Below are 27,205 nucleotides of genomic sequence, written 5' to 3'. Positions count from 1 at the left end.
AGCTTCTTCCTGCAACATAGCGAGCGTACAAGGAGTATCCAGATTTTTGGGGCGTTGAACAATGACAACAGCTTTGATCTCGGGTTTGAGACCATCAATGAAACGGGTGACAAAGAAAATGGGATCAACACTAGTGGCATAGGCTATGAGTTGGTCTACAAGGGTTGTGAAGGTTGTGACATAATCAGTTACTCAGGAGGTTTGCTTGATGCTATAGAGCTTACGAAGAAGCAACTCATGCTGATCTCTATCGAAACGCTCACTAACCATTTCACAGAACTATTCCCAACTCACAGAATCAAGGGTGGACTCGATAGACTGGTACCAGCAAAGATGCGGCTCCCTCAAAATACATCTCGGCCACACTAATCCACATCTCGGGCTCAGTCCCATACATCCTGAAGTACTTCTCACAGCGTTTACGCCAACGTCTAGGATTTTCGCCATCAAAGGTAGGAAAGGGAACCTTAGGCAGGCGACCTAGGTTTGGGTGATGAACAGGGTTTGGCGGTGGCGGAGGCGGTGGACGCGGGGTGGCATGCGACACATAGGCAGAGGAGGGGCATGCATGATAGGTAATGACGGTGGTGGTGGGGGGGCACATACCATTGGCCAGGACATGAGCTAGGACGGTGAATGTCCCAGGCCCAGTATCCCGTGGCTGAGGTGAAACACCGGGCCCCTTGGGCATGTTTAGTGCGAATCCCGCCGTGGCCGGAGCCATAACCGAGGGTGATGCAGAGTACGCGGCGGGCGCCATGGTCGATGGTGACACGGTGGTCTATGGCGACTCGGAGATCACCCCGGGCTGGTGCGACGATGCGTCGAACACCGTGCGGTCGTAGAGCTTAGACACCTTCTGGACGCGAAGCCTGAGGTCGTCGACGACGCCTTCGAGCTCGGGGCGCCACGAACTAACATCGCGCGCCACAGCCTCAAGCGCGGTGACCCTGGCGTCGCAGTCGGTGGTGGTGGGGTTGACGCGGAGCGACTCGAGATCGTCGAGGCGCTTGGTGACGGTGGACTCTTGCTCGGCGTGGGCGAACTCCAATTCGGTGAGGCGCTGCATGACGTCGAGGGCAGGCGAGGAAGTAGCGGAGGATTCCAGCGCTGCAAGGCGGCGATCAACCGCGGTGGCACGATCAGCACTCGTGCGCTCGAACTCGGTGAAGCGCCGCTCCCATCGCTCCTCATGGGTGTCGAAGCGAGCGAACTCGTCGATGATGAGCTTCGTCGTGGGATCCATGGCTCCAAGCGCACCCTGAAGGCGGGTAAAATGATTGTGGGAGGCGGAGGAATCCAGGGTGGAAATCGGAGGCGGGGAAGGTAGATAGGATCGAAATCCAATACCAGATTGTTAGCGGAATATAGGAGGGAAGCAGGAATTTGGGGATTGGAACAGAGGAACAGCACGAGATAGACAGGATGAGTGCTTAACAGAATTTAGTTATGGTTTACAAGTTTCATAACGATTCCCTTCCCCTCTTCTCCCTTAAGTACTCCAGCATCTAGTTCTTCCAGGTCGGGCCGATGACAAGCGTATTGGGCCTTCTCTTCCTGGACTCTTTGGGCTCCCGCTTGCTAGGCCCAGCCTCTTCTTCTCCCGCATGCTCTGTTGTCGGATCAGGTTCAGTAGGAGGGACGGTGCTGACCGCCGCCGCTGCTGGAGGAGGAGGAGGATGAGTTGGTGGTGGCCGTGCATACGGGGGCGTAGAGGCTGTAGATGTCGATGTCGTCGAAGGCTTCGTAGAAGGCGTCCATGGCGCGGTCGCAGGCGTCGCTCTGCTGGCTGGCCGCGGCGTCGCTGGAGAAGTCGCTGCCGGCGTCGTTCCTGGAGAAGTCGCAGTGCGTGGCGATGGCGTCGTGGAGCTCGTCGGAGATGACGTGGTCCCAGGCGTACTCCACCATGCCGCGGTCGTCGGAGGCGTCGTCGATCGCGGCGTTCCCGATCATGAAGCAAATGCATGCAATGGAAACCAGATAGAGGCCGGACGAGCGAGCTCCTGGTGTCCTGGCTAGTATACCTGCGTAGCTCTCCCCAGTGATGCAGAAATCATGGCCCTTGAACTGTGGAAACCTCTTGAACCACTCCACCAGGAAGGTGTAGGCATCATGGGCTTCAGTTAATTCATAGTACATTATGCAATTGATTGATCGAATCTGTAATACGCCAGAAGGAGATCAGTGGCTGGCCGGCCGGACGGACGGGGAAAACAACTAGCTAGGTAGAGAAAGAGCGAGAGACTAACAAAATGTACTCCCTCCATTCTAAATTATAAGTCGCTTTAACTTTTTTTTTTGGTACATCCATTTTGCTATACATCTATATATAATAATATGTCTAAACACATAGATAAATGGATGAAACAAAAAAGTCAAAGCGACTTATAATTTGGAACGGAGGAAGTACTAAATATGCATGCATGCAATGTATAATCAGGAATCCAGGATGGCTCAAATTAAACCTAACCTGTGAGCTTGTCGCCAAATTTGTGGAGATCTGAGGTGGTGTTGGTGTAAGAGAAGCCAACCCCAGCAGGGGATTCCAAGAAGAGCAGATTCGCCTCTGTACGTTCACCATCATCTCCATCAGTAATTTAATTTAATATATATGGATGCATGCAAATGCATTGCATTTGCATTACATTATACATATGGCGTCAATAGTAATCTTTCATCAAAAAAGATATACTAGTATGTATGTACCTACCTTTGTTCCAGGATTCTGGGTTGAGCCGGAGCTCATGGCGATTTGTTCCAGGGTTCTGGATCAGGAAGGGTCCCAGCTCCTCGATTGCACCGGTGCCCAGCGACGAGCACCCGGGCCCGCCGTTGAGCCAGAGCACCACCGGCTTCTTGTGGGCGTCGTCCATGAACCAGTAGAAGAGCGCGCGGGCGTGCGTCTGGTTCACCGTCACGTACCCGGAGAAGTGACGGAAGCCCACCTCCGACGGCTGCCCCGGCAGGGCCTCCACCCGGTCAGCCTCCTGCCGCTCGAACACCGTCTCGTAGTCGTTGTCGTCGGAGTGGTGGTGATGCCGCCTCGCCGCCACCGTCCTAGAGGAGGAGCCGCCGGAGAAGAGCACGATGGTGACGAGGAGGAAGGCTGCTGCTACCGTCGTCATGGTCGCTGTCGTTGCTGCGCAGATTGCTGTTGCTTGATTTTCGTTCTGTATACCTTCTCTATATATCTCCGTATAGATGTATTCTATACGAGAGAGAGAGATTTGTGGTTTCTGTTGGTTTCTCATATATTGGAGTGTGTATATATAGTATATATACCGACCACACGTATATATACCAGACGTGCACAATTCAGGTGGGTCGGAGGATATGATTACCGTTTGGATTGGATTGGGTCCATCTGGCATTGGCAGCTGCTAATTCATCCACATGAAATAATAAATTAAATACAATACGATCATTCGGTATAGATATATACCATGTATATGCATGTGGATTACTGGAACGGAAGTCATCTAAAGCACTCCCATCCACATCTACCTGCATGCATGCCAAATTGCCAATAACATATATGGAGTACATACACACCCAATCTACTCCAATATCCAGTCCATATACATATTTCAATTCATATATATAGGAACACGCATTATAAGAGAAGCACTGTTCCGGCTGAAAAAATAAGCTGAAAAAACAGATTATAAGAGTAGCGAACAGGACCATACGATCGTCGCACTCAGATCAGATCAGATCAGATCAGCACCGTGCTATCGTCAATCTATATATTGATAGCGCAACCGTGTGATTCTGCCATGCCATATATAAGTCAACATTCACCAGACATGGCTGTGGTACAATAATAACGAAAATCACAGTGAAAAACATTCATTTGACTAGATGACCGATATGCAAATAAGTTTGCCCCTCTTGATAGTACGGCTATCTATCATAAACCCGATCATAAACTTCTCTACACTCCTATGACCGGTGAAATGATATGCCCTATAAATATACATTTATCTTGCGTATTCCATTCCATCTCCATCGATGTTGATGCAACACATGAACCAACCATATCACAAAATGATATGATCCACTCCATATCATCACGTGACCGTATTGGTTCATCGACTCTTCACCGTTGCTTCGGTCCATCGAGGCCAAGTCATCACCCAACTTGCCCTTCACACTTGCAACCGATCCGTCGAGCCAAGCCTTGTCTTGATCTTCTCCTCCTTGATCACATGACTCCATGTCATGTCTCATATGCAATGAGCTCCTTCATAACATGTGTGAGCTTGGCAACATATCCAAGCCATTTCACCTCCATGGCATGTGTTTCTCACACAAATACTTATGGACTAATCACCTGTATATTTCACTTAACCATATATTAATCCACCTAAGGTTGTCACTCAATTACCAAAACTAAACAAGGACTTTTCACTCCTACATATGAAAAATCACTTTCCTACTAAATTACATAGAACTCGCAGGGACCCCCACATAGGACATCAGTTCCTGTTATTGCATCAAAACGGTGTCCACTTTTTAGCCTTTTTAGTTGTGAGAGTACATTACCTCTGAAACATATTAACTGAATCTTCCACCAAACAATAGATTTAGGCAGCAATTTCCAACCCGTTTCTAAAGTCTTGCTGTTGTATGATTTTGAGAGGACCTGCAAGCTTACAATGCATGCTCAAAATAACTCATTTGGTCTTCATAGAAAAATCTGCAGCCCAAACAAATAATGACCAATACAGGATGGTAATGCAACTTTTATGGCTAATCCAATCAGCTATTCTGTGACATACTTCCATATGCCTACAACGACAGAGGCAATAACTCACCTCCATAGTGGCTGAAGAGGTTCCGTGAGATTGAAATTGGCATATCTGAAAGTGAAGGGTTTTCCTGCATAAGAGCATGGTTAAATCAAACGTATCAACAGTGAATAGTAATAACTATTTTTTCATCAAACAGGGAGGGCAAGCAAGTGATCTGTGAACTGATAGTTGTTGGCTTGCTGCTAGTGAATTTTAACCCAAATATGTTTATAAAGCTACGATGACATTCTGTTACACATATGAAAATTGCTCAAATGTGATTATAAAGCTACAATACGACATTTACTCCTGTGCATGCTTAAAGAGATTCTATAAACAAATTTTCATATGCAATACTATGACAATATAGTGAGAAGCAATGAATCCACCATACAAAAGGTTCTATCATTTCACAAGTCAAACCGCAATGCCGTTCACCTAAAAAGAAACCTCACATAATATTAAAATCAGAAATTCAACAACCCTCGCAACATAGAGTATGAACAATTGGAAGTAGATATCATCAAAGCGACCTTGGTTCATAATCCACAAAATATTGCAAGCCTTACCAGGAGGGACGGGGCCGGATTATGACTATATCAGGAGAAGATATACATTTGCTTTTTGACTCATTCCTTGCCATCTACAAAACCAAATCAACAAGTTCAAGATCCTCCTTCTAGCAATAGACCACAGCTGTTTATTTCAGACGCAGCAAACTGTTTAAAGAAATTTTGCAAATTGATGGTCAAATTACTAAAGAATGGAAATAGAGGTTAGTGCAAAGACACATCTCAGCCAATCTACTCATGTACATTGGATACATATACCAAAATGGAGCACCAACTGATGCAGTTACTTTACAAAACTAATAAAAAAAGTTACACCAAGATTGCAATTTTGAAATGCAACCCTGCAAGGACACTTACAAGTTTAAAGGCCATCAATTTGTTCTCATCTTCCATCATCTTATTCTACAATAAACCAATAAAATAGTGGATGAGAGAGAATTAAAAAGAACCACATGCTCAAATAAAAATCATAATACAGAATCATTAGTCAGATTAAGCTCATACGTTTGTCACATGCCTTTCCCAATGCTCCATCTTCTGCATCAACAAAACAACCAATATCAGAATTTATTACACAGATGACAATTCCTGCAACATCAACCACATTGAGATCGACTAATTGAGTAGATTGATACCAGTTTCTCATTCAGATTTGTCAGTCCATTATCAAGTGCCTCCTCAATCATGATCAGGTCTTTGGGTTGCAGGAGTTTAGATCTTCACCTTCAGGTGCCTGTACCATCACACAGGAGATCACATTCTCCATAAATATCAACATGAAACTGAAGAAGTAAATTCCCAAAAAGAAAAGACAACCTATTCTAACTTAAAAGATTACTATGAGACCACACACTCTTTAAATTAAACTTGATATGAAGACAATTTATTGAAGTTCAAGCATCTCTTTCTTTATACGATCAATCTCTGCACTAAGGCTCTGAAATGGTTCATGTGTGCGCATCAAATAGTCGGTCAATATGTTCAACTAATGCTCCGAGGCTAGCAAAATGAATAAATAATAGTTAAGCTCTAAAAAAGAGGTTCCTATTCTGTCTGGAAATCAAATATTACCTTGTGTTTCTCATCCCACAATATCTTTCCAGAGGTGGTCTGGTACTTCTTCAAGATTTTTGTTAGACTACGGCATACCAAAAGGATATCAAAGATACATGCATGAATATTGATAGTGTGTCAGTTCAACAGATACCAATCGAATCAAAATTATCCAAGTCATAACGATTTTAGTAAAGAAAAGAGAAGGATAGGTGGTTTACCTATACAAATAGAAAAATATATTTTAACCGGACAATTCAGACAAAAATCTTAGGAATTGTACAAGCTCATTCCTGACAGATAGATGAGAAAAGTAGTAGTACCGGCAAGGGGAGGGACGCTGGGAGCCTGGGACGGAGGTGTGTTGTACCTGTATACGAGTGCGGAGAGCGCGGCGAGGTGGGACGGAACGGATTCAGTTGCCACATCTTGGACCCACGTCGCTGCCGCATCTCGAGGGTGCGCCCCCACATCCCGAGCCCGCCCATGACCGCCTCCTGGACACGCACCACCGCATCCAGCAGTCCTCGCAGCGTTAGACGCGGTCCCCGCCGGCGCCGGTGGTCGGGGGCTATCCGCGGTAGACCGGGGGAGAGGAGGCGGCTCCGCCCAGCTTTCACACGGGTCGCAAGGGAAGGGCAGACCAAATTGTCGCACGGGACCGGCGCGAAGGTGAGGCGAAAGATTGTCGCACCTCCTCTTTAATCTTTTTAGTTGTGTGAGATGAGAGATGAGGGATTCAGAGGCTAACAGAAACCAAATTCACTCCATCAGACAGCAAACGTACTGATGAAAAGGTAAACATCTCTGTATGTATCAACTGTGGTCTCTGGGATCGGATGCAATTCATTCCCATCAACACTTGCATGCATGCTGTATACAATACATCTAGCTAGGCTCCATCGTATTGCTGCGTGCCTACTCTTTTGTAGGAGTACAATGCAATCGATTGTGCTAACACCACAACTACAGACAGGTCAAGGTAAAAAGAAAAAGAAAAGAAATGATGGATGGATCATATACTGGAGAGCCATCGCTTCCATAGCACTGACGGTAGAGTAACTAATGTGTTGCACACTTTTTACACCGTAATCTGAACTGTAACCATCGCCCTGGCACGGTTCCAGCATATGCTCTGCCAAAGTCACCTCTTCCATTACCACCCATTATCCACTAATCGCAGCACGGTTCATCATTATCATTCATCAAAGCTGGATCAGTGTAGCAAGCAACCATGGCACCCAAACCTGTATGCAGTACTCTACTGACTTTCATTCGGTTCAGTCCAACGCGGTTTTGGTCCTCCGAGCTGACGCTGGTTTGGGCAGGCCATCAAGCAAGGGTCGGGTGAAGGAGTCATGGTTGAAGGTCCACTTTGAACTCGACCACATTGAGACTCCATTCTCTGCGTCTACAAAGCTCGGTGCACTTGGCGACTTCCTCACAGTCACAGATTTGAACCCGTTAAGATACGACATGCCGCTCTTCTGGCTGGAATCTGGGCTGCCTGCATCCATGTTTAGACGGATACTGGAAATTGGCCGTGGCAACAGACTCTTGATCGCCTTAATTGGATCTGCTAGAAAATCATCCTGGGCATCCGTTGTGTTAGGCTCCGCTTCCACTTTCTGTCGCCGCCGTACCGAACCATCTTGCTTTGGTTTGGGTGCCCCATCGCCCTTGGTCCTGTTGGCAACATTCGTTGCTGAAAAACCAGTATTAGCTGGGGCTTCATAATTCCAGCTTCTGTCAGTACCGTTCATGCCTGGAGCTGCGGAAGGATTAAGCAATGTTTCGCTGAGGTTACTCTGGAAGCCGCCGCCCTTATTATGGTACACAGACATTTCAGTGCTGAGATCCATGGCATTTCCTTTCTGGGATGTTAGGCCATAGTATCTCTGCAGGGTACTCATTGCAGGTGACGCCCCCTGCTGACCAGACTTGGATGAATCTAGTGAATCAAGAGCATCTCTGTTTTGCCGATGGTTTGGAGCCCGTGCTCTGCAGAAACCACAAAAGTTAAGTTCAAAATGCACAAGTGTATCACTTGTCAACTGAAAATTTTCATAAAGATGTCACCACAAAGATTTTTTTCTTCTTCTTCACATTTATGTCTTTCTTTGCAAAGGATTATATGTATTTATGTTTCATGTACTGACAATGGTCGAAATGCAGTTGTAGCAGCATGATAGCAGATAAACCGTGAGCATGACAACTATTTTGAGTAGGTAGGTTAGGTAAATGACTGAGTCTTATATGGTAATAGACAGTTGAGTGTCAACACTGAGTTCTAGGGAAAGAAAAAAAACGTCATGCTTTCTCCGCAACTAATTGAAAAATAACAAAAGTTAAATTAAGAGATCCTGGGCATGGTTTATAACATTGAGTAGGAAACACACATGAGTGCAGATCTGGAGTGTACCTTTTCGTTCTTTGACCAGAAGCATTCAGGTTGACAGAGGATGGCATGGGCATTCCTGGTAGAGGTATGAGCAACGTTTTGTGTGCAAACATCTGGCTGTCAGTGACCAAACTGTTTGCCCTCTTAATGTCAGATATCTACAAGTAATAAAAGAAGTAGATGTTTCAGACAGCAACTCAAAGGCTCATAATGTCAAATTAAACAAAAAGGGGGGGCTCATAATGTCAGACCTCAGATGTGTAGTGTACGGAAAAATAAGGATTTTAGAAGCGAAGTAAAGAAGCTGTAAAAGAATTTATAAAAGGTAAATGCTTGGCCCTTGGTGTCGCTGTTAATACCAAGTCCCTGGAAAACATCAGTTGTTGACAGATGACGCAAAGATGATTCATCACTCTGATAGACATGTACGCAGCTATGAGCATTACAAACATGGTGTTATTTGTAAGGGTCAAGACACAAAAAGTGAACAGGCAGCAATCCCTCAGCTTTTCAAGTCCCCCGTGACGAACACGAAGCACAGGAATGGAGATTCTTTATGAGATATCGTTGCTTGCTTTGCGTGTAGCACGAAATGAGGAAAAATTTGAAGTTTTGGGAAACAAGACGAGACCTCTTCCATCTCGCGGGTGTAGTGTAGAGGCTTTTACCCACCACCACCAACCAAAGCCATCAGGAAGGGAAGGGGAGGGAGGGGAATGGAAAAAAGAAATAAAAAGGGGACGGCGACTAATTGGTGGACGAATGAATGATGAATACCTCGACGCCATACTTGATGGCGATGCCGGCGAGCGTGTCCATCCGAGTAACCTCGTGCTCCAGGAGGTGGCGGTGGGCGAGCGGCGACGAGGGAGGCGTCGTCTCCAGCGAGAGGACGGCGCCGCGGAGGGCGTCGTACTCGTCGGAGAGAGGGTGAGAGATCCCCATGGCGACTGGCGAGCTAAGTCAGGGCGGGGCGGCGCTGGATGGTGGGCAGATCTCGGCGCGCAGAGCAGAGCGCGATTCTGGGATGAGAAATCGACGCGCGTGGAGGAGGAGAAGGAGAATGAAGAAGGTTGGGTGCAGGTGAGGCGTCGCCGTCGGTGGAAGGAGGAGAGGAGAAAAGGCGCGCCTTTTCTTGTGTTGGAGGGGAGCCTGCCTGCCGAAGGCCAAAATGAAATGGAAATTTTTTGGAAGGAAAAGCAAGGCTCGGAAGGAGGCGACCAAGCAAAGCCTCCATTCGCTCCCTCTCTCTCTCTCTCTCTCTTTCATATTGCCCTCGTTTAGTTTGTGAAATTTGGATTTTGTTACTGTAGCACGTTCGTTTTTATTTAGCAAATAGTATCCAAACATTAATTAATTAGACTTAAAACGTTCGTCTCGCAATTTCCCACCAAAATGTGTAATTAGTTTTTCTTTTCGTCTACATTTAATGCTCCATGCACGGGCCACAAACATTTAATGTGACAGGTACTGTAGCAACTTTTTGGATTTTGGGTCCAACTAAACAAGGGCATTCTTGCATTATTTTTATTTATTTATAATTTTTTACGCGGTTCCTGAGCTTATAATAAACACTTGGTTACAGTGCTTACACACTGTTCCAGGACACGCTGTTCCACCGACGGCCCGACCCCACCGCGCCTCCTGCTTTCGCCGCCGCGTTGTCCGTGGTCAACCTTGACTACTCGAGCTGATTCCAATGAGCGGTCCATAAATCTGTACTCTAAAAAAAAGGGGCAGAGAGAATTGCAAAAAAGAGTAAAATGCACGAGTGGTCTTTAAATTTGCTTCATTATTATTAAGTTCTTGAACCTTTAAAATTTAATTTTGTCTTTTCAGGTAACTAAACTTATCTCGGGCTCATCCACGTCTAGTCCAAAACTCTTAAAATTTAATGACCTAAAAAATAAAATTTAATGATCTAGGTCCAAATGAGTTGTAACTAAACCACATGTTAGTTTCTAGAATCTAGCGCTCCATCTACATGCTCTCTTGTCTCTTCTAGCTGCATCTCCAAGTTCTCCTGCTCTCTTCACATTACAATCTAGTGCGGCATCGCATTAACATCGTCAACTCGTCATCCTCACCCCGTGCCTTCTTCATCATGCATATATATCAAAGGCCATGACATCATAAGGGTGGCAACAAGTCTAAACGTAGTGCTCGTTAGGCGGAGGAGATAGACGAACTATTGCTTTACTATTAAGTTCCTTCCCCAGTCAAAAAAATGAGATGGGGATCCAACCACTATGGCATGTGGCATCATGACGTGGAGTAGATCGGGTCTATTTGGATCTAGATGACACTATGACAAATTTAGTGACCCGGATTATATAGCGAGACAAATCCAGAAACCTAAAATAGTATTTCAAAATTTTATTTATAATCTAGATGATACGTAAAGACAAATTTAAGGATCTAAAGTACATTTTATGAGTTTAGAGACCTGAACGATATGATTGGACAAGTTCAAGAACTTACTTTACTCTTGCAAAACGCACAATGGATAGTTTTTTATATGGAATAGGAATGCAATTACCGAATTGGAAATGAAAAAAAAAGGAACCATTTGCTCATTCTACGTATTTTTGTATTTATTAGAAACTAGGGATCAATTTGACGCTCGCAAATTAGCTAAAAGAAACAACCTCCACTTCCATGAGGACCTTGACCACTTTTATGAACTGCATGGGTTTATTTACTCTCTTTAGTTCATGCCGACACAAACTAGTTGCGAATATATATATATATATATATATATATATATATATATATATATAGGGAGAGGCTATTCAGTAGCCGGCTACAAAATAAGTTATTCTGTAGCCACCTCCATTTACTATAATTTTATATACTAATTTACCATAATGTCAATACATATTTACGATAGTTGGGTTACTATAACACATGGGGATATTTACCATAACGTTATATTAAACCACTTAGTAAGGAGTTACTATAATCTCGTAAATTAACATAGTAATTATCGTAAATGGAGGTGGCTACAAAATAACTTATTTTGTAGCTGGCTACTGAATATACTCTCCACATATATATATATATATATATATATATATATATATATATATATATATATATATATCGGCTGGCCGGGCTGACCTCCTGCCGGCTCTTTACTTCACAAAGAAAAAAAATAGAGAAAAGAATAAAGCAGCCTGACCACAACTAAGTCAGGTTAGGTAAGCTAGGCACCATCTTTGACCAACTATGTGTACAGTACAGTATTATATTGTAGTACAGATGAAAGGGTAATATAATGCACTGCTGTACTGTCCCAGATAGAAGACTCGCTCTTGCCTTGGGAGCTTGACCAGACTGATCGGTTCGTCGTATTTGGCTTATAAGGCATGGTTTATCAGCCAACGAATAGTATTTTTCTCTTACACCAAACCAGCTAACAGTACTTTTAGTCATGGCTTATAAGCCAAACCAGTCCAAACGAACACGCGACCTGCCTTCCCTTTGACTTGATTCCTTTGACTTGATTAATTCCTCCTCACAATCACAAGTCACAACTACCTGCAGTCAACCTTACTTGCCTCCACTAGCTGACTTGCATGTTCATGCATGGCCAACTCCCTTCCCTTGCCAACAAACAACACATCTGTGGTTGTCTGGTTGATTCTAGTAGAAAAGTAAGTGGACAAAAAAGAAAGAAAGAAAGAACATGTCACTGTCTATGCGGTTAGTTATTGGGATATGCATATGAGCAGCTTCCTGGAAGGGAGGTTCATTCCGTTGTATATACAAACAGGTTCTCTTCCTTACCTGTCCTCCATCCCCTCATAATGCATGCAGAATTGCAGATACAGGCATGCAGCCCTGTTAGCTGTTACTAAACTATAGGAGATGCAATAATGAGCTAGTACTATGTGCATGTAATAAAATTATTATACATGCTTCTGACTCAAAGTGCCTTCCTTCTTTCTTTTGCTCCAGTACCACACTACCATGTAGAATCCTGAATCCCCATCCTCCTTTTGAAACCAAAACAAAAGATGCATGGTCCTCTCCTCTCCTCTCCTTTCCTTTCCTTTCCTTTTCTTTCCATCAAAACTGGGTTGGCAACTTGGCACACTACATAATTGATGGAATTATTATACTAGCACGCTGCTTTATTATGCTATAGTATATCTATCTAGTCCCCACAATCAAGTTCAGTTCAGGGGAATATGATTCAGACACGGTCCCTTTCATGCATGCAATTTCAGCCCTAAACCCCAATGGCTGACATGCCTTCTACACAACTGAATAAGATTGTGGTACTCTGCCACTATCTCCACCAAAACTGAAAACGGCAGATTTCTTCACTAGTTAGGTGCAGATGCAGCCACAGCCACACCATTGTCAAACTTATGCCATACATAATTTTGTACGAGCCGTTGACTTACATTCATGCTAAACACTGTTATTATATTTTATTCAGTATCCAATAAGTTTTCATACTTTGCAGCAACCTGTAGCCGGCTGCAATTTACCATTCACAACTGACACACGGTTGTCCAGTTCACTATCTGCACAGCATCTTCATGTACACTTTTGATTCAAATAAAATTATGACTCGAATTAAATATAAATTCAAAAGTAACTGTTATCAGTGTTGCTATGCTGAAAGGTGTAGCGGCTTTCGAAACAGAAAACAGCAACGTTCTAAAAGGGTACTACAAACATAAGTACCATTTGTTGCCAATGTACAGCACATACAAAGGCCACACTTTCTACATGTTGTAGATATAAGAGTCAAAGGTTGTTTCACCTAATTAATTAGTTGTGCCACTACAGATCAGAACACTAAATCAAGTGTAAGCCGAGAAATGGTAAATTGGCTGGTAATGTGTCAGGTTGCTTGATAGTGTTATGTGTATCAACTATCAAACATACTCAAAGTGACGGCTCAACCAACCTTGTTCCTTCTACTAGCTGATGGAAAACAACCTTTATGTTCAAATTTTGCAAATGACATTTGGCAGGCAAAGATAAGAGTGCAAGGAAATATACCTGATTAATTTTGGCTTTGCATTTCTTCTGTAACCAGTACAGACCAACACAAACAAACTTGTACTGTCTTAGACTACTTAACCAGTATACCAGACATTGGCAGCCTGGAGAGCCAAAGTCATAGGTTGCCCCTGGCAGACAACATAAATAGTTGCAATGCACTACTGCAAAATCACAAAGACTGAGCGTTTATGGTACAGTTCACATGAAAGTATGGTCCTTAACACATCTCAGCTTAATTCTGCATGAATCACACTTCAAGATTAAGAAATAACAAAATCAGGTACTATTATTTACGCAAATCTCAAAGAGGGAGATGCCAAAGAAGAAACCTGCCTTATTAAATCAGGAACCAAGCTTCTCACAAAGTTCAAAAAGGGAGATGGCAAAGAAGAAAACCTGACTTTTCATTCCATTGTGGCACTTTGAAAAGGCATTTTCACTATGATAGAAAACAGAATCAAAACATATAAACTAAATTCCTGTGTTATTTGCGTATCGATCTAAGAAACTCCTGTCCTAGTTGGCCAACACCAAAAAGCTAGACAATTTCCATGTTTCAAAAAACAAGATAAGAGAGGTAGAGCTAGATTTCATTTGCGCTGTGTTCTCCTGATCCAATTCAAAACGTGAGCAGCAGTCATCATCCCCAAGAAACACCCTGTTCACTGAGCGATAGGTTTTGAGATCACGGCTTTTGAGCACGCAACTTTCCCTTTTCATTTCAAGTGATTCAGGGACCATCCTTGCACTGCAGCCGTGGTAAGCATCACAGACAAATTGAACAAGCGCCTCAAATGGTTGCGAGCCATCGACCCAGTGGTAAATCTTCTCATTGCGGAACCAGGTAAGTTGCCTCTTTGCAAAGTTCCTAGATGTTCTCTGAAACTTGGCGAGAAAGTCAAGGAACTCTTGCGGGGTGCTTTCGCCTCCGTTCTGCCTACAGTGCAGCAGGTACTCCATGGCTTGCTTGTAACCGATGGCACTAGTTGCAGAGTTTATACGTGGCTGCAAACCGATATCAAGCAGCCATGAGGCTTCCGAAAGTAAGCCGCCTGTGTCAGCCAGCATTTCTTCACACCTCAGATCAATTGACCGGTACAGTTCAATGCGTGGACTTGCGAGGAAAATACAGAAGAAGTCATAATCCAGCTCCCTGGCCTCGCAGTTCCCAGCAGCAGAGGGGGCCTCAGTTAGGTCGGTGTCATGCTGTTCACAGAATGCATCATACGGTGAGGCGAAGGCAGAAGGAGGGGAGCCTGATGACCTGATAATCTCAAGGCTACGGCTCAATCTGTTCCAGTTATTGACAGACAAGTCCCGAGCTTTGGGGTCACCAGCCTGCACCACCAGCTCTACCGCTTCCTCCCACTGGCCGGTCTCACGAAAATCAGCGAGCTCAGACCACACGGCCAAAGTGGTGTGCATGGATGACTGTGGAACGTTCGGCTTGCCATAAATGTACCATTTCAGGTACAGCCCAGTCCCTCCTGCAACAACAGGCACACAGCCCCTGTCAAGAACATCCTGCGTCGCCCTCCGGGCATCGCGGAAGAAGGCTCCAGCAGAGTAATCGTCGGACACGTCCAGTATGTCGATCAAGTGATGCGGCACTAGGCTCATCTCTGCCACAGACGGTTTGGCAGAGCCAACGTCAAGGCCACGGTAGACTTGCACGGAGTCCGCACTGATGATCTCCCCTCCGAGCCTCTTGGCCACCTCCAGCGCCAGTCTGCTCTTTCCAGCACCAGTAGGACCCGAGATGACGATGACCGTGTCTTTCTTCTTCTTCTTTTGATGAGTTTGTGGTGGCAGAGAGGATGTGGCCATCGTGGTGATCTTGTTTGCGGCGCGGCAAGATGAGGGAAGCCTGTGCTGTGACTGCGAGCACAGGACAGGCCAGGTCCTCCAGATGGCACGCCGCGTCGCCCCCAGCTGCTGTGGCCTCATCTCGCCGGACATGATAGAGGAACGGTACCTGCCAAAGAGGTAGACGGAATTTTAGGTTAGGATACGTGATTGCCTGAGACGAAAATGCTGCTGGACACCGTTTGAAGCTCCTGCAGGCATTTCATCAAACACCTAGGTAGGACTCAGTCGAGAGCTGCCATTGGTCAGTCCCGGCCTGGAGTCATGGAGTGGCAGCCTTATTTAGCCATGGTGAGCAGCGAGGAAGCGCTGAGTGTGCGTGTACAGGGTGAGGGACACATGGGGGTAATTCAAACGGAGGATGCGGACTAGTGGCTGTGGCTGCGGCGGCGAGTTCCGACAAGGTTGCTCTCGCGCGCTACACGGGGGCGGGGGGAAGGGGTGGGCGGAAGCGGTGGAGCGGCAGCCATTCCGATTACCTTGAGCCAGCAACTTTCGGCCTCTCCTCCGTGCCACCGCCGGCGTGGTGCGCCCGGCCGCCGCGCTTCCGAGTTGCGAGCACGGAGCACCCGCCGGCGCCTCGGCCGTTAGCCACTGGGGAAGAGACCTCCTATCCACTGGCATTTGATGCCCACGGGACACGCTACTCAGAAATGTCTCGGGCTATGAAGCCCACGGCACACGCTACGCCGAAACCGCAAAAAGGAACAACCGTATCGTCGATTATTTATCATTGGCGGGTTTGGTGTGAGAGAGAAACAGTATTTCTGACTGAAAATTTATGATTATTTATGAGCAAGCGAACCGGCTCGAAATTTATGAAGCCCATGGTACTCAGAAAAGCAATAAAAGCCCATGATACTCTGAAAAGCAAAAATAAATGGAGATGCGGGGTATCGATCCCCGTACCTCTCGCATGCTAAGCGAGCGCTCTACCATCTGAGCTACATCCCCTTTGACGTTTCATTTGGAATGGAAATATATTTCTATACACCACTAATCTAATCTTGCATTGCTGCTAACTAATCCGACGGGCGCAGCAACGGGGAGGCAGGATAAAGCAGCGGCCCGCCCGACCACGCCAGCCACAAAAGCAGCGGAGGAGGAGGAGCCAGCCAGCGCGCCCGACTCGCCGTCGCCGTGGCCACGTCTCCCCTCCCATGGCCACCAGCTCAACAGCCACCTGCCTCGCTGCACCTCCTCCTCCCGGCCTCCCGCCGCCGCCGGCAACTCGTGCCTCGGGCCGCCCACTCCGAGTCCACCCCGCCCCCTGCCGCCTCCGTCGACCGCCGCCGCTTCATTGCCCACACTGCCGCCGCGGCCGCCGTCTCGCCTCTCGTCTTGCCCCGCTGGACCCCCGCAGGCGCGCGCGGACGGCGCGCCGGCGCTCTCCGAGTGGGAGCGAGTCTTCCTGCCCATCGATCCCGGCGTCGTCCTCCTCGACATCGCCTTCGTCCCCGACGACCCCTCCCACGGTATGAGTATGACGGCACTCTTCGTTCTTCAACGGCTAGCGCACAGACATCAAATCACAATGCACATGCAGAGCCACTTCCTGTTAGTAGTCACTTACGCTGCACCCAATCCAACCAGTTGCATGCATTGCTGCTTCTGACATGTCTTCAACCTCTGCACGCCAAACACCAAGGCCGCCTCGTGTTGGTGCTAATTTGGAGCCTGAGAAAAACTCAATCTTTATTTATTTTTTCTTCATCACCCACTGCTCCGGTTATGAACTCCTTCAGGCGTTCACCTTTTCAACGACAGCGCTAGCCGCTAGTGTAGTGTCTGCAAGTAAACGTTGACAGGGCACGCTTTCAAGTTTCAGGAGATGTCGTCTTCTAACTTGGCATCCTAGTGTTGTTCTCTATTTAATCTCTAGTAAAGGTTGAAGCAAGGCAAGCCATACACATTCTGTTACGTACACATATGAATTATGAAATGTAAGCCTGCCTGACTGACTGACACAGAGCTCATTCAGGTTTTCTCCTTGGGACAAGGCAGACAATACTGGAGACAAAAGACGGCGGTAACACCTGGTTCCCTCGCTCCATCCCTTCCGCAGAAGATGAAGATTTCAACTACAGGTTCAACTCGGTAAGCTTCAAGGGCAAAGAGGGATGGATTATCGGCAAGCCTGCAATTCTGCTGCACACTTCTGATGCTGGCGAGAGCTGGGAAAGAATACCCTTGAGTGCCCAACTTCCTGGGAACATGGTATTTTCATTTTCGGCTACCACATACAAGACGCTCCCTCCCTTTGTTTGCACTCAAAGTGGAAACATAAATGAGATCATTCTTAATCGCTAATTGTTGTGAGACCATGGCAGGTTTATATAAAAGCTACTGGGGAGCAGAGTGCAGAGATGGTTACCGATGAGGGAGCAATCTATGTTACTTCTAACCGTGGCTACAACTGGAAGGCTGCCGTGCAAGAGACTGTTTCAGCTACTCTGAACAGGTAGAAACAAGTAAAACGAACTCACCCAGTTAATGCACAGACTACTGAAGTACAACTCTCTTAAAAATGTTATCTAGTTTGATGAGGCACATTAATTTTTTCGTGTTAAAATTATTCATAGAAGTGCATGAAATAAAATATCTGAAAGTCCTGTTTTGGCCATTCAAGGGAGCAGTTAAAATGGTATAAAAGGCACCATGCAGTCAGAGAAAATACTGTGTAGCCTCTTGATTTTATTTTTTCCATTTGTTCTGATGATCTGTGGCTAAGGTGGTCTTCTTAGAAAAAAAAAAGATTAGCTGTAACTTAGTGATTAAACCATGACATTTTTGCTCTGTTTTCCCCTTGTTTTTGCTTGTGATGCAGAACAATTTCAAGTGGCATTAGCGGTGCAAGTTACTACACTGGGACTTTCAACACGGTGAACCGATCGCCCGATGGACGCTATGTGGCTGTATCCAGCCGAGGCAATTTCTATTTGACCTGGGAGCCTGGGCAGGTCTGTTAGAACTACCTGATATACATTACTTTGTTCTGTCTGTATGGGAGGGGTCCTGAAGTTTACAGGTATACGTCTTGGTATATCTATGTGCAGCCATTTTGGCAACCCCACAACAGGGCGGTGGCACGGAGGATTCAGAACATGGGGTGGAGAGCAGACGGTGGACTTTGGCTGCTGGTGCGCGGTGGTGGGCTCTTCCTCAGTAAAGGAACCGGGGTAAGAATAATGTGAAGTGCTTGAAGATTTGGACAAGCAGGAGTTGGCACCTTTTCTTTGTATCTTATCATCGCTTTTGTTGCAAAATGAGGAAGCAAAGCTCCCTTTAACCTTCGTCATGTGTTGCCTTGGCTAGAATAGAAACAACAGCAAGCACTTGCCTGATGTTTTTCTGTTATTTGGAGATGGTCCTGCCGACCAGGTAACGATAATTCGTTTCTATGTGTAGATAACCGAAGACTTTGAGGAGGTGCAGGTGCAGAGCCGGGGATTTGGGATCCTTGATGTGGGCTATCGCTCACAGGTAATTCATTGCTTAATATAGAGAGGACAGATGAAATTGCAATGCAGCTCTCAATCCTTTGCCTGAGCTAGTAGCCTTGTTGCACGACCGATGAGACTGAATGGCTCTCTTCCCAAATTGAATTCCTATGAACTGCACTGCACTGCAGGAGGAGGCCTGGGCTGCTGGTGGCAGCGGCGTGTTGCTGAAGACCACAAACGGAGGGAAGAACTGGGTGCGCGACAAGGCTGCCGACAACATCGCTGCCAACCTGTACTCCGTCAAGTAAGCAACGAAGCATCGATCCATAGATATGTGCATCCGCAACTGCTGCGCTCTTGTCAACTTTTGATCAATATATATAGGTGCTTGTTTGTCAGAAACATTTGTAACTGTGGCGTTGTTTGTGCTGGCACAGATTCCTTGATGACAGCAAAGGCTTCGTGCTGGGCAACGACGGCGTGTTGCTTCGATATCTTGGCTGAAAGAGTGTTGGAAGATCAGTTTCGGTCATCAGTATGTAGCCCTTTTTTGCATTGTACGTGACTTAACGAAGGTATATTGTGGAGATACATACAATTGGTCGATTTATACAGCATATATATGTGTATGTACAACGGCATCTGCTGCTACTGCTACTACTGTAAAAGGCTGCCGACTGTGCTTGCTTTCTCTCTTCCGCAACGCAAATGAGTGTAAAGATGTGCTGCTTGCTTGGAACTTGAAAACCAACCGTATGTACTATTTGTTATGAACGACGTATAGGAATATGAAGTAAAGAATCAAACCACAGAGGTGACATACAATTTAACGTGGAAAACCCCTCCGATGTGAAGGGGAAAAACCACGGGCACCAGCCAGCAACAATCTCACTATCTCAAGAGTTTTGGGTTACACGCCTATGACGGCTTACAAGAGAATCAAGTCTCCACGAAACCCTAGCAAGGGCGTATATACCGTACCGTACCACGGGGGGCTCCGCCCCCCGCACCCCCCGAGCACAGGGGCGAGACCTGATGGGGCCGGAGCGTAGCGGAGTCTGAAGCCTGGCCTATATCCTGGAGTGAATTTGGAACAACTTCAACAAACTCCACCTTGAGACAAATTCATCTTGTATCATAAATCAACCCTTCATCCTAGACATAACAAAGATAGAAAACCACTGGTGCCAACAATAGTCTCTTGGACTACCCAATTAAACCAACTAAGCTTGAGCACAGCTCAAACTTAGCAACAGGAACATGCTTTGTCATCATATCAGCAGGATTATCATGAGTACTAATCTTGCATACCTTCAGTTTACCTTCTTCAATCACATCACGCACAAAATGATACTTGATATCTATGTGCTTAGTTCTCTCATGGAACATCTGATCTTTAGTGAGGTAAATTGCACTTTGACTGTCACAGTGTAAACTTATGCAAGATTCAACTCCACAAAGCTCAGCGTACAAACCTTTCAGCCAAATTAATTCTTTGCACGCTTCACAAATAGCCATATATTCTGCTTCAGTAGTAGACAAAGCAACAACTGACTGTAAAGTAGCTCTCCAACTCACAGCACAACTGCCAACAGTAAACACATAACCTGTAAGTGATCTTCGCCTGTCCAGATCAGCAGCATAATCAGAATCCACATAGCCAATAAGACCCTTATCAGTTCTTCCAAACTTTAAACAGGAATCTGCTGTGCCTCTGAGGTACCTGAAAATCCACTGAACTGCCCTCCAATGTTCTTTGCCAGGATTAAACATATATCTACTAACAAGACTCATAGCATATGACAAATCTGGACGAGAGTAAATCATGGCATACATCAAAGACCCAACAGCACTAGAATAAGGAACCCTTGACATGTATTCAATCTCTGCATCTGTACTAGGACACTGAGCAGCTGACAACTTAAAGTGAGGTGCAATAGGGGTACTAACAGCCTTAGCATTTTGCATATTGAAACGCTGAAGAACTTTCTTGATATAATTTTGTTGACTAAGAAATAGCAAACCAGATTTTCTGTCTCTACTAATTTCCATACCAAGAATTTTCTTAGCACTACCAAGGTCTTTCATATCAAACTCACTACTCAATAGCTTCTTTAACTTAGTGATTTCAATCTTACTCTTGACAGCAATCAGCATATCATCAACATATAACAGCAAATATATAGGTGATCCATTAACATGCTTGATGTAAACACAGCTATCATACTTAGATCTTTTAAAACTGTGTGCTAACATAAATGAATCAAACCTCTTGTTCCACTGACGAGGGGACTGTTTCAAACCATACAAGGATCTCTTCAACTTGCACACATATTTTTCCTTGCCGGGCACTATGAACCCTTCTGGTTGGTCCAGGTATATGTCCTCCTCAAGCTCTCCATGCAAAAACGCAGTCTTCACATCTAACTGCTCAAGCTCAAGATCATGTGAAGCAACAATACTAAGGAAAGTACGAATTGAACTGTGTTTTACCACTGGAGAGAACACATCATTGTAGTCAACACCCGGAATTTGACTGTAGCCTTTAGCAACTAACCTTGCCTTATACTTTGGAGGCTCGCTTGGAGATAAACCCTCCTTTCTCTTGAAGATCCATTTGCAGCTGATGGTCTTCTTATTCTTAGGTAAAGGTACAATCTCCCATGTACTGTTCTTCTCAAGAGACTGCATCTCCTCATGCATAGCAGAAATCCAATTCTTAGTATCACCACAACGAATAGTTTCTTTATAGGTTGCTGGCTCATGAACATTCTCCACCTGTTCAGCACAACTCAAAACATAGTAAGACAAATTACACTCTTCAATAAGACGCTTAGGAGGTGCAATTGTCCTTTTTGACTTGCGTTGAGCAATAGGTAAATCCTCCTCTAACTGCAAAATAGGAGGAGTTTGCTGAACATCATCATGAGCATCATCCTCAGCAACATCATTATCATGGTCACCATGCTCATCAACAGGCTCCACCTGCACACCTGTATCATCATCAACATGCTCCACCTGCATGCGCATATGCTGCAGCTCCTTTTCTGGAACATGATCTGAGGGCAAACTGTCAGTAAACATCACAGATTTATTGAAAACAACACTCCTGCTCATAAAAGTCTTTCCTGTTTCAGGATTCCATAATTTATAGCCTTTGACTCCCGAACTATAACCAAGGAAAAGACACTTAACAGCTCTAGGCTCTAATTTTCCATTATCAACATGAGCATAAGCAGTGCATCCAAAAACTTTCAACTGTGAATAATCAGCAGGCGTACCAGACCATACCTCAATGGGAGTTCTTTTATTTAGTGGAATAGAAGGCGACCTGTTTATCAAGTAACAGACAGTATTAGCAGCTTCAGCCCAAAAACGCTTGCTCATCCTGGCATTAGACAGCATGCAACGGGCCTTGGACATGATGGTTCTGTTCATGCGTTCGGCCACACCATTCTGTTGTGGAGTATGGGGTATGGTGTGATGCCTAACAATACCTTCCGATCTGCAATAATCATTAAATTCACGCGAACAAAATTCTCCACCATTATCAGTACGAAGCAATTTTACCTTCCTTTCAGTTTGCCTTTCTATCATTACTTTTCAGTTCTTAAAAGCAGCAAAAGTATCATCTTTCTATTTCAGAAAATAAAGCCAAACCCTTCTAGAGTAATCATCAATAATTGTAAGCATGTAACGAGCACCACCAAGTGAGGACTTACGGGAAGGACCCCATAAATCAGCATGAACATAATCAAGAGTACCTTTAGTGGTGTGAACAGAAGTGTTGAAATGTACCCTTTTATGCTTCCCGAAAATACAATGCTCACAAAACTTTATTTTACTCGAAGTGCAGTCATCCAGCAGGTTTCTCTTTATCAATTCTGTCATACCATGGTGACTCATATGTTCCAAACGCATATGCCAAAGGTTAGTTTTACTAGATTCATCATTAGTAACAGCAGCAACAGCGGAATCAGAACCAGGTAAAGTACACCCTCTAAGGACATATAACTTTACAGAATTAAGATCACCTTTCAAGCAAACAAGAGAACCTTTTGATACCTTCAGAACGCCATCTGAACCAGAATATTTGTAACCTTCTGCATCAAGCGTGCTCAATGAGATAAGATTTCTGGACATCCCTGGTATATACCTGACATTTTCAGCATGCGTGTCATGCCATCATCAGTCTTGATCTGAACTGATCCAATCCCCACAATGTCACACGGGTTATCATCTCCCATCCGCACAACATCCCCTTTCTGCATAGGCTTATACGAGCTAAACCAATTTCTGTTAGTGCAAATATGAAATGAACATGCGGAATCGAGAATCCATTCATCATGACCAGCAACACAACCAGCAAATACTACCAGACAATCTCCAGAATCATCATCAGACGCAGCAGCAGCAACAGAGACCTTACCAGCCGACTTGTTTTTCCTCTTCTCCTTATTCTGTACTTTTCTACAATCCTCAATATTATGATTTGTCAGCTTGCAATAAATACAGAACTTTTTATTACCATGCGGCTTGGACTTTGAATGGACTCTCCTTTCGTAGTTCTTTCTACCATCATTGCCATCATTGGAGGATCTGTTTTCAGTTCTGCCTCTCACATGCAAAGCATCGCCCTTGGAGGACGACGTCCCGTCATTCTGCACCATGCCTCTCATCTTCTCCCTAGACTGGAGAGCCTCATAAACTTCCTTTAGGGTTAGTTCATCACGGCTCAAGAGTATAGTGTCACGAAAATTTGCATACGAATTTGGCAAAGAACATAGCAGTAAAAGACCTAAGTCATCATCATCATACTTCACCTCCATCAACACTAGGTCAGCGACGATCTTCTTGAATTCAGCGATGTGGCTCATCACTGAATCGTCCTCCTTCATCTTCAGAGTGAATAGCTTTATCTTCATCTGCATCTTACTGGTTAGATCCTTGGACATACAGATCGATTCCAGTTTCAGCCATAGTTCTGCAGCAGTTTTCTCTTTCAGACACTCCTGCAAAATATCATTATGAAGATGCAATTGAATTAGGGCGAGCGCCTTCTGATCCTTGCGGATCTCTTCTAGAGTCCACTCGGCCTTCCTCTTTCCGAAACTATCCAGCGCCTCATCATAGTCATGAGTCTGCGCTAGAATCCCCTGCATCTTGACTTGCCATAGCGAGAACCGCGTGTCGTAGTTCAGCAGCGGAAGATCGAACTTTATCGACATCGTCATGAACCCTAACAGCAACCAAAGCTCTGGTACCACTTGTTATGAACGACGTATAGGAATATGAAGTAAAGAATCAAACCACAGAGGAGACACACGATTTAACGTGGAAAACCCCTCCGATGTGAAGGGAAAAAACCACGGGCACCAGCCAGCAACAATCTCACTATCTCAAGAGTTTTGGGTTACACGCCTATGGCGGCTTATAAGAGAATCAAGTCTCCACGAAACCCTAGCAAGGGTGTATATACCATACCATACCGCGGGGGGCTCCGCCCCAGACCTGATGGGCCGGCTTCAGACTCCGCTACGCTCTGGCCCAAGCCTCCCGCGACGGGCCTCCGCTTCGCTCCATCAGAAGCCTGGCCTATATCCTGGAGTGAATTTGGAACAACTCCAACACTATTTCTGTATCTGTATATGCTACCTATTCCAAACAACCCTCAAACCAGGAGCAAGCAGAAATGCTACTCTTAAGAAATTATTTTGCTGTGGCTATTATTATTGTTATTTGATCTTGATGCTGCTGCTGTTATATTGTTGTTATGGATAGTAGTTGCGTGAGCATATCAGTGAAACTCTCCATGGACCAAAACTTCAAGCAAGCCACTCTCTGTCTCCAAAACCGCCATTCTCGGTCTCCACTAGTGGTGAGACTGCCTGCCTCAGCTCTCCAAATTGCCAATCTATACACACATCTAATGGTGATGTGCATAAAAGCACACACCCATTAGGACAAATTTAACTTTCTCGATGCGAGTTGCACAGGGGAGTCCACAAAGACTCGCCGACACGGTGAGTCGGCGACACCCTCCCTCTTTCTCTTTCTTTTTAATTTTGAACTTGTACAATTAAACTGGATAAACCATGAATTTATTAACATAGTGAAAACTATGATGATCCCCTAGAGTACAAAACAAGAATTAGATTCTCTTAGGGTGACTAGAGATATCAACGGTGAATATCCATGGGATGGTTCTCCATATATAGAGATATAAATACGAGAGGTTAGATATGCTATTGAGCTATCCGGAGTAGCATTTTGTAGGTTGAGCCAGACCGAGTTGCAAAAGGCTCGGAAACTTTCGGGCTCGAAATTTATACCCATTATGTCAATGTGTATAGTCGAGCCTAGTGTTTTTGGACCAGAATTGAGCGCCACTATTTTTTAGTAGAAAAATAAAGAGAGAATTCCTTATTTGACACCGAAGAAATGACCCGTTCCTTTCTTGGCCCTCGAAAAATTTCCGTTCCCTATTTGACACCGAGTTCAACTTTCGTTCCTTCCGTGACACTCCGTCGCGTTTTCCATCCGGCTACCGTTAACTGCGCTGTGAAAAGACAATTTTGCCCCTGTGAGCCCCACCACCCTTCTCCCTCCTCTCCTCCAGGCCGCCGTGTCCTCCCCCAGTCCGCGGCCGCGCCACCTGAGGAGAAGGCCGTCGGCCGTCCCCGCCACCCATGGGCCCGCTGAGCCCATCCACGGGCAGCCGTCGACGCTCGCTGGATCCGCCGCCGGGGTGCATCCTCCACCGTCGAGCCGAATCCGGCTTCCCCACCAACAGATCCAGCCGTACCCGTGCCCGCCCTCGATTTGCCGCCGGCGAGCTCGCCAGATCCGTGGGTGGATTCGCGCGCCTCGAGGCCAGATCCGCGAGCCCCGAGGCCAGATCTCACCGGACTCCACCGTCGTCGTCGCGGCCGCTTGCTCCACCGCACCACTGTCGTCGTCGCTTCTAGTCCACCACCGGTCGCCCGAGGCTAGATTCGCGTGCCCCGAGGCCAGATCCGTGAGCCCCGAGGCTGGATCTGCGCGCCCCGAGGCCAGATCTCGCCGGACTCCACCGTCGTCGTCGCGGCCGCCTGCTCCACCACGCCACCGTCGTCGCCGCTTCTAGTCCACCACTGGTCGCCATCGAGGAGAGGGAGGAGCGCGGAAGGGAGGGGCGCCACCGCGCCTAGGGAAGGGAGGCGCACCGCCGCGCCTAGGGAAGGGAGGAGCGCCGCCGCGCCATGGGAAGGGAGGACCACCGCCGTGCTCGGGAGGGAGAGGGGCTCGGAATGGAGAGTTGGAGGGAGGGAGGGAGAGAGAGTGGAGAGAGGGAGAGAGTGGAGGGCGCCATCGGGAGGGACGGGCGCGTCTGCGCGACTGCGGGGAGACGGAGGGAGCGAGGCGACTGCCTGGAGGAGGAGAGGAGGGAGAAGGGTGGTGGGGCCCACAGGGGCAAAATCGTCTTTTCACAGCGCAGTTAACGGTGGCCGGGTGGAAAACGCGACGGAGTGTCATGGAAGGAACGAAAGTTGAACTCGGTGTCAAATAGGGAACGAAAATTTTTCGAGGGCCAAGAAAGGAACGGGTCATTTCTTCAGTGTCAAATAAGGAATTCTCTCAAAAAGAAACTATGTCATGATGCTCATGTAAGTGGCATATTAGTAGATCTGTTTCTTTTTCCGTAACTCAAAACGATCAACGAAAATGCTAAACATAAGTTGATTCAATAGACATGTTATATCACTTAGGGTTTAAAACCAATTTTTATTAAGCAAAAATACTATAGAACATATATGTGACAGTTAAATAAAGTTGGAAGTACGAACTTGGTAGATGACCATGCAACTTTAACCTTTAGAAAACAGATGTTGTTAACTAGTGTTTTGGGAGCTCTAAAATCAAACTTGACGTTAAGATAGGCTCTTTTCGTTAAGTCGGCCAGCGTTTGAACAATTGTTAAAATGTCATTTTTGGCGGATTATATTGAGCGAATTAGTTAAGTGGTGCTTAAATATTTTGCTTCCATAGGTTAGTATGAAGTATGGACTTCTGCGT

General features: G+C 45.8%; 3 protein-coding genes, 1 non-coding gene and 2 pseudogenes across 4 annotated transcripts; 1 reads left to right on the top strand and 5 right to left on the bottom strand.

The window, feature by feature from the left end:
• Positions 1-1,629: 1,629 nt before the first annotated feature.
• LOC136524779 (serine carboxypeptidase-like 34) lies at positions 1,630-3,125 on the bottom strand. The gene is made up of 3 exons (XM_066518027.1): positions 2,711-3,125; positions 2,471-2,566; positions 1,630-2,117 (listed from the first exon to the last, which is right to left on the bottom strand). The coding sequence occupies exons 1-3, from the start codon at positions 3,123-3,125 to the stop codon at positions 1,630-1,632; spliced, it is 999 nt and encodes a 332-aa protein (XP_066374124.1).
• Positions 3,126-3,875: 750 nt separating this feature from the next.
• LOC136524778 (uncharacterized) lies at positions 3,876-7,290 on the bottom strand (annotated as a pseudogene).
• LOC136520398 (uncharacterized) lies at positions 7,203-9,971 on the bottom strand. The gene is made up of 3 exons (XM_066513900.1): positions 9,597-9,971; positions 8,841-8,977; positions 7,203-8,419 (listed from the first exon to the last, which is right to left on the bottom strand). Exons 1-3 carry the CDS (start codon positions 9,762-9,764, stop codon positions 7,699-7,701), a joined length of 1,026 nt encoding a protein of 341 aa, XP_066369997.1. The 5' UTR covers positions 9,765-9,971; the 3' UTR covers positions 7,203-7,698.
• Positions 9,972-14,303: 4,332 nt separating this feature from the next.
• On the bottom strand, positions 14,304-16,343 carry LOC136522315 (tRNA dimethylallyltransferase 9-like; annotated as a pseudogene).
• Positions 16,344-16,588: 245 nt separating this feature from the next.
• Positions 16,589-16,661, bottom strand: TRNAA-AGC (transfer RNA alanine (anticodon AGC)). The gene has a single exon. It is a non-coding gene; the product is annotated as a tRNA-Ala (tRNA).
• A 191-nt stretch (positions 16,662-16,852) lies between these two features.
• On the top strand, positions 16,853-19,871 carry LOC136520727 (photosystem II stability/assembly factor HCF136, chloroplastic-like). Its single transcript, XM_066514373.1, is given in 10 exon segments — positions 16,853-16,891; positions 16,893-17,069; positions 17,071-17,182; positions 17,689-17,924; positions 18,038-18,168; positions 18,535-18,667; positions 18,764-18,886; positions 19,116-19,190; positions 19,339-19,454; positions 19,588-19,871. Coding segments are annotated over 10 exon segments (1,194 nt in total). The 5' UTR covers positions 16,853-16,867; the 3' UTR covers positions 19,655-19,871.
• Positions 19,872-27,205: the final 7,334 nt, after the last annotated feature.

This window comes from Miscanthus floridulus, chromosome 18 (genome assembly GCF_019320115.1).
Source record: "Miscanthus floridulus cultivar M001 chromosome 18, ASM1932011v1, whole genome shotgun sequence".
Lineage (NCBI taxonomy): Eukaryota > Viridiplantae > Streptophyta > Magnoliopsida > Poales > Poaceae > Miscanthus > Miscanthus floridulus.
This window is presented reverse-complemented; position numbering and strand designations above follow the sequence as displayed.

Coding starts and splice junctions, on each gene's coding strand:
- LOC136524779 (XM_066518027.1), bottom strand. CDS start 3,125: ATGACGACGGTAGCAGCAGCCTTCCTCCTCGTCACCATCGTGCTCTTC. Junction 2,567..2,710: donor CCCAGAATCCTGGAACAAAG/GTAGGTACATAC, acceptor GTGAACGTACAG/AGGCGAATCTGCTCTTCTTG. Junction 2,118..2,470: donor ATTTGGCGACAAGCTCACAG/GTTAGGTTTAAT, acceptor AATTAACTGAAG/CCCATGATGCCTACACCTTC.
- LOC136520398 (XM_066513900.1), bottom strand. CDS start 9,764: ATGGGGATCTCTCACCCTCTCTCCGACGAGTACGACGCCCTCCGCGGC. Junction 8,978..9,596: donor CCATCAAGTATGGCGTCGAG/GTATTCATCATT, acceptor TATTACTTGTAG/ATATCTGACATTAAGAGGGC. Junction 8,420..8,840: donor TCTGGTCAAAGAACGAAAAG/GTACACTCCAGA, acceptor TGGTTTCTGCAG/AGCACGGGCTCCAAACCATC.